Source organism: Protomyctophum parallelum (assembly GCF_964188405.1).
Source record: "Protomyctophum parallelum genome assembly, chromosome: 17".
Lineage (NCBI taxonomy): Eukaryota > Metazoa > Chordata > Actinopteri > Myctophiformes > Myctophidae > Protomyctophum > Protomyctophum parallelum.
The window spans coordinates 19153773-19167515 of record NC_139719.1 but is presented as its reverse complement, the minus strand read 5'-3'; the positions used below and the strand labels follow the sequence as shown (position 1 = coordinate 19167515).

Below are 13743 nucleotides of genomic sequence, written 5' to 3'. Positions count from 1 at the left end.
ACACTGTACAAAGCCACTGAGCCGGCCCCCACACACACACACTGGCGCACACAGACGCTGGAAGATTCAAGAGGGCTGTATTACAAAGCAACTAAAACTGTAGTCTGACATGTTCCGCTGAGACTTACACACATTTAGCAGACGCTCTTTATCCAGAGTGACTTACTACAGTAAACCCCATTCTGACCTGAGATCAGATTCTAAAAATGTCTTCTACATCCTGACAGTTTTCTGAAAAAGCTATGTTTCTATGTCAGTCGTTCAAGGAAAACACAGATCAAATCATGCATAGAGGCAGTAAGACTCAATAATCGAGGATATAGGTAAGCCAAGAACCTACCATCAGTCCAAACAGTATAATATGAATGAAATATATCTGTATATTGAAACCAATTGCAAACTATAGGATTCCAGGTCAACAAATGAACCTTGCATCTTGTCTAAATACCTACTGTAATAAGACTAATACCTTCGCATAAGACTGCATGGTCGTCAAGGTGCTACAGGGCTAAGGTGGAGTCTGAAGAGGTGAGTCTTCAGATTACGGGGGAAGATTGGGAGTGAGTCTGCACGCACGCGCACACACACACACACACACACACACACACACACACACACACACACACACTGACCATAGTGCTAGACATGCTGTACATGTTCTGGGTGTCGAGGTGACACTGCCCGTCGTTGGGTTGCACGATGCCGGCCAGCCGGCCGTCCAGTGCCATGTGGGTCTTGGCGTCGGACGTGAAGATGAGCAGGTGAGAGGCGCCGGGACGCCATCCGATGTGGTCCTGTGTGTCCCAAACAACCACAGCAAACAAGACAGGACTATAGGGTTGAGATCCGGACGAAACCAGAGGAGAACCGGAAGAACCCGACATCCAAATATTGAGGAACCCGATTCGGTTCCATCACATTTTGGACCCCGACGGTCCCTTTGATAGTAAGAGAGTTTCATGTAATAATAATATTTCAAAATTGTTTATAATATTGGTGTCATACAAAAATAGGCAATCTACAAGCTCAAAACAAGTCTCAATTCGACATGTTTTGAGCTTGTAGATTGGCCGTTTTAAGCATTTTTGCAATTATTCTTATTTGAATCCTGAAAAGCCGGTTTTGGACATATGAGGTTCCCTCGTACAGCGATATATATATAGCAGTGGTTCCCAAACGTTTTCATGTCAAGGACCCCCAAATTGACACCAATGAGCCCGCGGACCCCCATTTGAAAATATATGCCATGCCAGGGACCCACCATTTTCACGGCACTAGCAGTGATTCTCAACCTTTTTAATGTCAAGGACCCTCAGTGTGACATGCATTAGTCTATACGGACCCCCATTTAATGACATTTCTATCTCTGGAACCCTAATTTATACTGTAAAATCACTCTTAATTTAACTCTGAGAGTGTACAAAAACATTTGTACACTCTCAGAGTTACAGACCCATAAGGGCCCATTTGGTTCCAAACTATCATTTAGCTGGGGACCCCTTGGAATTCCCTCAAGGACCCCTGGGGGTCCCCGGACCCCACTTTGGGAACCACTGTTATGTAGTATGTGAGGCCTCTCTCTCACCTTGCAGACGGCGGCCTGTACGATGGCGTCGAAGCCGCCCTCGGGCGCGTCTCGGTTCCTGGACACCATCTGCTTCTTCACCTCCTCGGTGAAGCGGCCCACCTCCTCCGTCAGGGACAGCACGTGCTTGTAGCCAAACTGCGGCAGGCAGGTGGTGTTGATGCTGCCAATCAGTACAGAGACACATGTATGATGCACCTGTCAGTCCAATCGGCCCACGTTAATAACACAATCAGCGCCGGGATTTATTTCAAAATAGAAGCTCGGGGTGCCTGGAATTTATGGACGGTTTTACTCTGTAAAGCCCCCCCCCCGGAGACATATTTTTGCTTGCTTTACCTTTCCCTCGTTTCAATATTATCGCTCGATGATCGCTCGCGCTCATATTTTGAACGAGAGGCAGGTGAGAAGTCAGAAATGAAGAGCTATAGTATATCCATCTGATCGAAACCACGGAGAGCGCCCTGGATTAGAAGGTGTACGAGGCATTCTTTCTGCAGCGGTAAACAGGGAAGTGACCGGGACCGCGGATGAACGAAGAGCGAAGAGTATGGTGTGGCCTTGGAGGAAAAAAAAGGAAAGAATTCTGAATATTCTTCCCTCGTTTAATGTCATTGAAAATGCGCTAGCAACCCATCGGTCGGATTGCTTATGACGTGCCCACACGTCGTATACGAACCAGTCTGAACCAGTTAAAAGGGATTCCAACGTTTTGTAGAACAAACATGGACTGTCTGGTCTTCTTTTTGTAATGCAGTTCATTAGGTTCAGGCTAAAGTACACAGAGTCATACTCTAAGAAAAGAAAACATCTATATCACACGAGACCACAAGGGGAGGTAAATGTAATTAATTTCAACAGTCACCCATTCCCACAACCGACGGCAGAGGAAAACCATGCACCCGGAATAACCGTCCTATATACCTTGACTTTTCACCCAAACATTCCTCTTGCATGTGAGCTCAGCAGAATGCTGCATGTGAGGAACCTTAAATAACCACCGAAAAAAACACAAGCGGAGACGAGCCAAAGCCTAGAGGGCGGAGCCAAAGCCTAGAGGGCGGAGCCAAAGCCTAGAGGGCGGAGCCAAAGCCTAGAGGGCGGAGGCGCTGCAGCAGCCAAAGCCTAGAGGGCGGAGGCGCTGCAGCAAAGCCTAGAGGGCGGAGGCGCTGCAGCAGCCAAAGCCTAGAGGGCGGAGGCGCTGCAGCAGCGGCTGGCTCATTAAGGACTCCAAAGAGTGCGTGCGCCGGATTACCTGCTGCAACTGACTCAGAGCATGCTGAGTCGGCACCGTCCAAATAGGCCCGTAAAGCCTTTAACGAGCACTCTTGACTGAACCTCCGCCGGCTTCCCAACAAACACACACACACACACACACACACACACACACACACACACACACACACACACACACACACACACACACACACACACACACACACACACACACACACACGTTTAACTGGTGCCGGCCCCTCCACGTTATGACATCACGGCCACGCTGCACGATGAGGTCACTTCCTCTTCCCAGGGTGTGAACACTGGCCACTCGAACCTCGTTATTAAAGGACAACTTTAGTTTTTTTCAACCATGGTTCATGTTTTAGGTTGTTATTAGAGAAACTAAAAGGTGAGTGTTAATTTTCTTTAATTTGCTGCTTTCTTTCGTTTTTGGGATTTTAGCAGTTTTTGACAGGGGGGCGGGGGCATTCGAGCATGGGGCTAAATATGTATTTTTTTACAAAATATTATGGCGATTTATGTTTTTATTATTTACTATAGTCCTAATAAACCCCAAGAAATTACATCTGGCCAGAAAAGATCACAGGGTCTACTGAATGTGACAAAGTGACATATTGAGCCTATACACACCTTTTTAGACTCCATCATGGCCCATAGCACTTACCCTACCCCCTTAGATAGCATTTCTGTAGACTTAGATAGCATCTGATACAGACTTATAGCATGTTATGTAGACGGCACTATAATTGCATTGTATATAGTCATAGCACGCCATAGTACATATGTATAGCATAGTAGTATATATATAGTTTATATGTATAGTCTCATAATATAGATATTCCACTGTTACTTTCTTAGCTTACGCATGTTTTATGATAAATGCTTTTGTGATGTATTCCCATGCTTTTGTTCTTGATTATTGTAAGTCGCTCTGGATTAAGAGCGTCTGCTAAATGCCTAAATTGTAAATTGTACACAGTATAAGCCTTCCCCCAGTAGGCTACCTTCACATTCAGTAGATCCTGTGATCTTCTGTGGCCAGATGTAATTTCCTGGGGTTTATTAGGACTATAGTAAATAATAAATAAATAAATCACCATCAAATTTGGTAAAAGAATACACATTTAGCCCCATGCTCGAATGCCCCCGCCCCCCTGTCAAAAACAGCTAAAATCCCTAAAACGAAAGAAAGCAGCAAATGAAAAAAAAAAGAACACTCTATTCTGGGCGGGAACCCGCTTTTGGTGTCTTAAGCATTATGTTATACTTTAGCTTTTAGCTATTGAAAAATAGCAGCTCTACAAGCTCATAGCTATACGAGCTACGAGCTTGTAGATCTGCTATTTCTTTTAAATCATGAAAATGTGGCGGAAATTTTTGAATATATATTCTTTCAGAGTGGACATTTTTAACTAAAATCTTTGCTTTTTTTGGGGGGGGGGGGGGGTCCCTGGAACAACATATTTTGAGATGGGGGTCAGAGGCCAAATACATATATAAGTTTGGGTGTCCTTGACACGATATACTGTAGTTTGAGCACAACTGACATAGAAACATAGGTTTTTCAGAAAGCTGTCATGATTTCGAAGATATTTGTAGAATCGAGCTCAGGTCGAAGTGGGTTAATATAGACTAGATAGAAATTGGGCCCCTTCCTTTCATTCACTGGTCTTACCAATGACACTAATATAAGGCTCTGTTGCGTTTAGTGTAGCACGGTGGTTCAATGGTTCTCAAACGTTCACATTTCAAGGACCCCCCACAATTTGAAACCCACTGGTGTAGTAGAGCGTTTCCAGTGAGCCAACATGCACAATATCAGCATGCCAAACTCTGTTTGACCAGAATGGAACAGAGCCTTCTTTAGCATCATTTAGTATCAATCTTTTTTATTTTTTTATATTAAAACCCTTTTACCGCTATCATTTATTGAAAAATTAGGACCTAATTCACGACAGCATTTCTTTAAATTTGAGCTCTTATTTTGAAAAGCCGCCATTTCCGGTCAGTTCGCAGTAGACCTAAATTTGGGGGGGGGGGGGGGGGGGTACCGTCCTAAAGTCGGCTCTTCGGTGCTACTGAAAATCTCTGACGAGCCGAAATCATTTCGGCACTACAGCGCCGAAACAGCGGTAGAATAGGAGTATGAATCGCCCCTTATGGCATTTAGCACAAGTAGTAGTGACAGTACCTTTCAGAACATAACATGGTAAACGTGTAAGCACTCAAACCAAGTGAATTGTGGTGAAAACCGGGACAATAAGGTAATTAATATTGACAAACGGCACGGGACATCAACGTTTTAAGAGACAGAGGGACGTGATACCGGGGAAATCGTCTGGTCACCATAATGTGGTTCCATTTGTACACCGTCAAGAGTTACAGGCCCATAAGGGTTGATTTGGCCCCCCTGAGAAACAGTGGTCTATTTGATATACCAGAGATGACCTCTGGTATTGTATAGAGGGGGCCCCAGCATTTCGACAGCTGAAATCAAGTCATCTAAAATCGTAGCGAGAGAAAGAACAAGCATTTTGAATTGTGAAATATCACTTCGGCGTAACATCTGCGCAAACATGATTTTCCACATTTTATGACATTGTGACAGGTTTAAAAAAAAAAAACACACACACACACACACATTCAACCACATGCTTGCATGAGCCAGACGGAGCTAAGCAGAGAGATTAACGAGACAATAAAGGGAGAGCGAGAGGCGGCTCTTGGGCGAGGGAACACGATGAGCCAACCGTGACTGATGTGTTTGTGCCAGCGGATGCCAACGCTAATATGATGCAGACGTCGACGTGATTCACTGGGAAGTGGACGGTGTTTCGGCGGAACTACATTTACCACCAGCAGTGATGAGTATCACCTTATCGTGTAGACTCAGAGTAACACCTTATCGTGTGTCTTCTGCATGCTAGTATCTTAAAGACTTCCAAACTACCACAAGCTGCACGCAGCCGGACTACAGTGGCCTGAATATTCACTTAAGGAAAGACACAATTTGTAAATAAAACCAAAAGCTTTCAGGCGAATTAAAATAAAGTAGTAGTTGAACTTTTTCACCCTACCCTAGGGGACCCAGGGAGAACATGAAAACTCCACAGGGAAAGGCCCTTTCGCCAACCCCGCCTTCGGGTATAGGCACTGATGACGCGGAGGAGGAAACACGCCGCCAGCACCCACAGCATCCCGAGCGGGAATCGAACCCAGGACCTTCTAGCTGTGAGGCAACAGCACTACCAACTGTGCCACCGTGCCCTGAACTTTTATTTTAATTAACAAAGTGCCTTTATATTTGGCCTAAGGGTGGCAGTAAAGGAAAGCTCATCGTGTCACCAAAACCATCAACATATTTCCAGATCATGATCAGGTTTCATGGCAATCCTCTGTGAAACTACAATTTTAACATCTTGCATGCAAAGTGGAACTTTTGGTCCAATAGTGGCGCATGAAGCTCACAACACAGTGGCGTGCAATGCGTTAGTGAGCATGCCACTGTTCACGACGAAATACTAACTGTATATTGTCTCAACGTCATATGTCCAAAACTGTTACTTTTCAGTTTTCAGGATAACATTTTTCTAATAAAAAAATAGCAAAAGTAGCAGAGCTACAAGTTCAAAAACGAGCTCCTGGATCTGCTACTTTTGATGCTTTTGTTAAGAGGTTTCTGCAACATAGAGCTCAAGTGGCTAATCATGCACTGTCTTTTGTCCATCAGTCGACTTTGAGGCTTAATCAGGTTTTTGGCCAGGACTAGACCGAGCTGTGGACATTGCTCTGTGCCCTTATGTCTCTATGTATGTAACTATATTTTCATTTCTGTTTTTGTGTCATGTCAAATGTGTGTATATGTGTTGCATACGAGGCCGCCAGGCTGCAAGACAAATGTCAGTGCGAACTGACAATAAAGTACTATATCATACTAGTATATGATATCACTGGCAGCACCCCAGCATCTTTTTCCTTTATTTACCTGTAGCAGGGGTTGCTGACGGCCTCCTCGGGCGAGATGTACATGTAGGGCGACAGGGGCTTGTCGACGAACGCCCCGAAGCCCATGCGCAGGTTGCTGGTGGTGCGGTTCATGGCGTCGGCCAGCGCCCGGCCCAGGGTCCGCAGGCGGAACAGGTCGTCCTTCATGGAGAAGGAGAGGTCCATGAGGTAGTAGAGGTCCACGGGGTAGTCCTCCACCTGCCGCACCTTCACCGTGAAGCGCTTGGAGTCATCTGGAACATGAGGGGGTGGGCTTTGATGATGGAGAGGGCCACTGTATGTCCACACTCACTCCAGAGGGGCACTTATATGTCCACACTCACTCCAGAGGGCCACTGTATGTCCACACTCACTCCAGAGGGCCACTATATTTCCACACTCACTCCAGAGGGCCACTGTATGTCCACACTCACTCCAGAGGGCCACTATATTTCCACACTCACTCCAGAGGGCCACTGTATGTCCACACTCACTCCAGAGGGCCACTATATTTCCACACTCACTCCAGAGGGCCACTGTATGTCCACACTCACTCCAAAGGGCCACTATTATGTCCACACTCACTCCAGAGGGCCACTGTATTTCCACACTCACTCCAGAGGGCCACTATATTTCCACACTCACTCCAGAGGGCCACTATATTTCCACACTCACTCCAGAGGGCCACTGTATTTCCACACTCACTCCAGAGGGCCACTGTATTTCCACACTCACTCCAGAGGGCCACTGTATTTCCACACTCACTCCAGAGGGCCACTACATTTCCACACTCACTCCAGAGGGCCACTGTATTTCCACACTCACTCCAGAGGGCCACTATATTTCAATTTCAATAAATCAATAATATATCAATATTAAGTGAAGGTGGGGGCTGCAAGTCTGATCTAGAAGACGTGGTGGAGGAGGGGGAACTTTACTATACTTTGTTTGTTTAGTTACGGGACGGTGAATATCTAAAAGCCTATTTTGACAAGATTTCAAATGTATCGACGGTCACATGTTTGACACATTTTTAACACTTTGAGTGGACAATAGCGGTGGTGCTTTTGGCCGATTTTGGCTTCCATCTTGGATGCTAAAAGCATAGCATCAATGCTAGCGAGCTAAAATGAGGTCCATCCTTGCTCTAGAAAACACCAATGTTCCCATCGCGCTCACCTGATAATCAGAAAAGACCTCCGAACATCGCCGATCTGGTCAACACCACGGACAGCGCATTAGTTGCACGAGAAAAAAGCCGCGACTAAAAACAGAAGCTAATGGCTATTGAGAAACATAAGCAGTGCAGGTGGGGCCCTGGCAACCTGACGTGCTATCAGGCTCTGGCCTGACAGCACGTCGCTTGTTCGAGTCCCGTTCATGACGACCTTTGCTGCATGTCTCTACGCTTCTCTCCCTCCCTCTGTCCTGTCCATCTTCACTTTTAACTATCAATAAAGGCAAAGTGCACACATAGACATCAAAGGGGGCTTCAGCCCCTGCCCTTTTACCGGTCTGTAAAACAAGTGCCCTTTCCAGACCACGAATTACGATGTCGAAAGAAATGCAAATGCCACTCCTTTCCATGCCATCCATGCCGGAAAAGGCAGCATTTTTCCGAAGTCTCCTGAACTTGAACACAGCATTTTGCGTTGAACAAATCTGTTTAGAAATCCATGTCGTATAGTACAACGCCTCCACTATATAGCTAAAGAGTGCTGGGTTGCACCCCCGGAAATAGCTGATCTACAAGCTCGCTATTTTCACTATTTTCTTGTCCAAAAGTGCCCTCTTACTGCTGCATGCCTCTCTCTATAACACTCTCTGCAGTCACGTCCCTACGACACAGAAACTGAAAAGAGTGGTGGCAGTGAGCAAGCTGCCCCCCCCCCCCCCCCCCCCCAACGCACCTGGTCTCAGGGTGACGTGGAGCCTCTGGGGCTGGATCTGCGTGACGTCGGCCGTGGCCCCCGACACCGCCTTGTTGCTGAGGGGCCGGTCCTCCAGGACCTGCAGCCGGCTGCTGGGGGACTCCAGGCCTGCCGGGGAGCAGCCCGCCGCCACCAGCTTGCTCCGCAGGTCACAGCGGGACGAGCTGGCCACCCCGTTCCCAAAGTCCTGCGTGATGGAGAGAGAGGAGACAGACAAAGGAGGAAGTGGTCAATCAGTTATGAAACACACTCACACTCACTGTCACGGTGAGCCAAGCGGGTAGGACCCAAATGCAGGACAGAGAGGCCGAAGAGCTCAAATGCAAACAGTTTATTTAAACAGAGACTGGAACAGAACACTTACTATGACAATTTAAACAAAGATCTCACAAGGAACTGAAAAGACAGGGGAGTATAAATACCCACAGGGATAACAGGGCACAGGTGAACAAGACTAACAATCAACACAGGGCTTGGCTGGGAGACTAACAGGACACAGGTGGAGAAAACTAATAATCACAGGGAGGTGAGACAAGACAGGCAATCACAACTAGGCAGAACAGGAAACACTAGGGCATCACTACATAATAAAAGTACACAAGAACAGAAAACATTAACCAAAACTAGGAACAAGGACCACTAGGTACCACAGATTGTGACACTCACAGCCACAGCCACTGCAAGCTGCAGGTCACTAAATTCCCTTGTTAATATTCGGGGCCTGCCAACCTGCACATCGGGAGTATAATTAGGGGTTCAGAGTCTTGCTCAAAAACACTTCGACACCAACTCCGGGGGGGGAGGCCAGCATCGAACTGGGAACCTTGCGGTTCCCATCAGGCCACTTTCCCGGCCACTCTACCTCTAATATACACCTAATATATACAGTAAGCATCTGCCGCCCCAGCAGTAAGCCTATGAATATTGACTGATGAACCAATTAAAAAGTCTATCAACGGAACCTATAGTAAGTTCACACTTTTTGGTCATGCTGTGCATGAGACAGATGGCCAAGTCCTAAACCAGACTTCACATCCAGGAACTTGGGAGGAAATGCTATACCATTTCCCTCTGCTTCTGTGCAAGTGTTAAATGCGATACTGTATTTGTGAGTACATTTTTTGTGTCAATCATTATATTGCTACAATTCTGCCCTTGTTCTGCATAGGAAGCCATGTCATCCTTTTGTCATTTCCATTCATGAAAATATATATTTAAAGTATTTTAAAAATATACTTTTTCATGTCAATTTCTGTTACAGGCAGCAAGCTACATATGTAGGGTTCAACTAAATTGATTTAAAGTAGGACTTATTGATTGATTGATTTTGATTGATTCTTTATTTAAGTGTCATGCTTCCGAAGAAGCCCAGCCCATATGGACTTACAGGACACTTTTTACAGTTTACATAAACAATGACAATAAACCACTTATATACGTAACTGCACAGGCGAAACAAATGGAACATCCCCTTCTGAAAATTGTAGATATAGATAGCAGTCTGTCTCGATAGACTACCACAACCAGACTTATCATAAATAATTTTGTTTTGGGGGCACGGTGGCCTCCTCTCTAAACTAAATTACCTAGCCTTAGCCTTTGCAACAACATCTGTGGTTCAAATAAGATGAATTATGCAAGCATAAAAAGGGAACTTTCTCATTCCAAGGCAGGTGCTCGGGCACTGGGTCTGGTTGGCTCTGAATGTGTGTAACTGTAGGAATATCCTACATTATATTATTTACTATATTGCACTCATTCTGTGTCTCAGTGTCTCTGTCATTCTGACAGATCAGAGTGTTTAATGTAGAAGGGAGTTCCAACCGCGCCTCTAGCCAATGGCAGGCCAGTCTGGTGCGTCTCAGAGGCAGCCTCTAGCCAATGGCAGGCCAGTCTGGTGCGTCTCAGAGGCAGCCTCTAGCCCAGGGTTCCCCAATTAATTTTCCTCAAGGGCCATATTTTGACTAGCGTACCAGGCTGGGGGCCGAGTCTGCACGCGCGAGGTCGAGGTCTTGCCCTGAAAATTCATTTTCAGGGCAAGACCCCATTTGAAAAGGATGCCCAGTTTGACATGCATAGGCTACTGACCCCCATTTAATGCCATTTATATCTGGGACCCTTCAAAAAAAACAAAAAAAAGAAATATATATATATATATATTTTTTGGAAATTCTTTCATGGGCCACAAGGGGGCGCTCTGTGGGCCGCAAATGGCCCGCGGGCCGCCTATTGGGGAACCCTGTCTAGCCTATGGCAGGCCAGTCGGTAACAAGAAGACTCACCCCGTTTCTGTTTTCCTCCCAGAATTTTCCCCAGTGAGGGGTGGGAGAGGCTGGACAGCAGACGGCTGGATATTGAATTTCTCTAACTATAAACTTTCATGACAGCAGACAGCCTAAGTACAAATATAATTTATGAAAAGCTACTACAGTGAAGTCTGTTCACAGAAGTTGTTGTAGGATATGTGGGGATTATCTGACGAGGTACCATTTGAGGGGGCAAAACCTTACATATACTAAATAATACTAAATTGTTTATAGGGTCAATATAAGTAATATAAGAATGCAAAAGCATATTGGGCGGCGGTGGCTCAGGGGTAGAGTGCCTGGATGGCAACCGCAAGGTTGCCAGTTCGAACTCGGGCTCCCCCAGAGTTACTGTCGAAGTGTCCTTGAGCAAGACACTGAACCCCTAATTGCTCCCGATGTGCTAGTTGGTGCCTTGCATGGTTTCCGCTGCCATCGGTGTATGAATGTGTGTGTGAATGGGTGAATGTAATGCACAATCTCTGTAAAGCGCCTTGGATAAAGGCGCTATATAAATGCACCATTTACCATTTTATTTTTACAAAGTTATCCCCCTCACTGGGGAAAATTCCGGGAGGAAAAACGGGCACGCACCGGGGTGAGTCTTCCAGTATTCGGCCAGTCTGGTGCGTCTCAGAGGCAGCCTCTAGCCTATGGCAGGCCAGTCTGGTGCGTCTGGCAGCCTCTAGCCTATGGCAGGCCAGTCTGGTGTGTCTCAGAGGTAGCCTCTTGCCTATGGCAGGCCAGTCTGGTGCGTCTGGCAGCCTCTAGCCTATGGCAGGCCAGTCTGGTGCATCTCAGAAGCAGCCTCTAGCCTATGGCAGGCCAGTCTGGTGCATCTCAGAAGCTGACCTGACGAAGCTGTAACTTAAACATCCAAACGTTGTCACCTTTTACCTGCACCCTGTTATTAAACTAAGGGCCTAAATTGTCTGAGCTGCTCCAGTGCCTTCTTGTTCGCAGATCAGAGTGTTTACTTTCGTAGCAGTATTACAGCTGCATTCAGTTCTAGGGTGGATTTCCCCTTTAAAGACGTGCATGCCACTGCTCACTGTGCTCAGGGAGAGGTCTTGTGGTCAACTTTTCACTTAGCTGTGCTAAATGTCTAAATTGTAAGTGTAATTGTAGCTCGCTAGCTGCTTAGGCTGCTGTATTGTGTTATTGTCTACACTGCAGTCGACATGTTGTGACCTGAAAAGGCCTATTCCGCTTTATTCACTATCTTAAAGTAGCACTTGCACCCACTTTTAACCTTATCTTCATGTATTTGGTTCCCAAAAATGTTATGAGATGGCACCATATCCGTAGTGTGTCTCATTGGTGGGCTCAGGCTGTGGACATAGTTCAGAAACCTCCCTAATAATGACATCGTCAAGCTAATAGAAACGACAGCCTTTTTCTCCTGGAAAGTTCATATACTGAAATAGCCCCTGTTCTTGCATAGGATAGGCTATGTATTTTTTTATTTTTTTGCCCAAAGCTTATGTCACTCACTGCGGTTTTCGGAACTGTCCACCCTCCTCTGAGACACGGAGCCAGTAGACAGAAAAGGAAGTCATCGTTCAAGATCAAATATTGAGGTTCAATTTGAGCTCTTATGAGAGCTCAAATTGAGAGCTCAAGCTATATCCCACATCATCAAAAAATACACGAAGAACAGTCATTTCATTACAGCTTAACAATACTTTGAAACTACACAGGCTGAGTATAGAGCAGAGATGTTCCACTTGTTTGTACAATGGGACCTATACCTTAGGGTTACACCCATAGACTGTAAAAAGATATGAACAAAGCGTTCTCCGGGTCTGATATGGACGTAAGATGAAGCCAGTCAGTCCTTGAATTGTAAATCGCCATCTTTGTAGATCCGTTTGGGCCCAGCTGGCCATTGGCTGTCCCAGACAACGAGGCGGGACTTCCCCCCCATCTTCTTCGTTGGTTTTTATTTTGACTCGAACGGGGGGTGGCTCCCGATCATAGACTGTAACGGTAGCCACGCCCCTCAGAATATACGCGACTTTATGGTAATTTTTTTAATAAATGGGACCATCATTTACCAAAAAGAATATTATGACATGAGAAATGAGACTTTAAACTAGTGACTGGAAGCAGAAAGTATTCATGACCATGTTTAAGGTAATACAATCTAGGACCTAGACTCCATGGGGTTGATTTAGGACTTCTATTTTACTTACTTCTATATTACTAATCTAATTACAGTATTATGATCTGGGGGCGTGTGGTATGTCATATTGCAATTTTGGGCATGTTAAGAAGCGCTTTTGACACCCCGCGGAGTGCGCAAAACGGCCTTGAATTAGTCATGGGTGTGTTTAAGGCGTGTTTGAGACGTACCCAATCAACATGTCCGTACTATTCTATTTACCAGTCAGCTGATGTCACATACGGAATGCGCACTTTGGGGATCGTGGTATTACATTTCTTCAGGCTGGCACCATAGAAGACATGACATGACTTTGTCACATTTGGGTTAATTATTCCTATTGCACTGCATGCTATCACCTTTATGCCTCAAAAGAACAGACCCACCTATACCTTTCAGATCGGAATGGAACTGCGAGTAGATAGCAGCATATCTATATATATCTATATATATATATCTATATATATATAGAACCATGTACCATACAGCGAATGAAAGCAAGATTCCTAAGGAATATGGAGATTTTTACAT

The 13743-nt window shown here is 45.6% G+C and overlaps 2 protein-coding genes across 5 annotated transcripts in view; one reads left to right on the top strand and one right to left on the bottom strand.

Moving 5' to 3' along the window:
* The window catches only part of cpn1 (carboxypeptidase N, polypeptide 1), a 409472-nt gene that overhangs the window by 343950 nt on the left and 51779 nt on the right, over nt 1-13743 (top strand). The window lies entirely within an intron of this gene.
* The window catches only part of LOC310874982 (integrin beta-3-like), a 51950-nt gene that overhangs the window by 34344 nt on the left and 3863 nt on the right, over nt 1-13743 (bottom strand). For both annotated transcript variants that reach the window (XM_083787966.1, XM_083787967.1), the window contains exons 3-6: nt 8722-8929; nt 6813-7065; nt 1586-1748; nt 633-794 (exon numbers count right to left, since the gene is read on the bottom strand). In XM_083787966.1, the coding sequence (XP_083644092.1) occupies nt 633-794; nt 1586-1748; nt 6813-7065; nt 8722-8929 (786 nt within the window). The remainder of the gene's footprint in view (nt 1-632; nt 795-1585; nt 1749-6812; nt 7066-8721; nt 8930-13743) is intronic.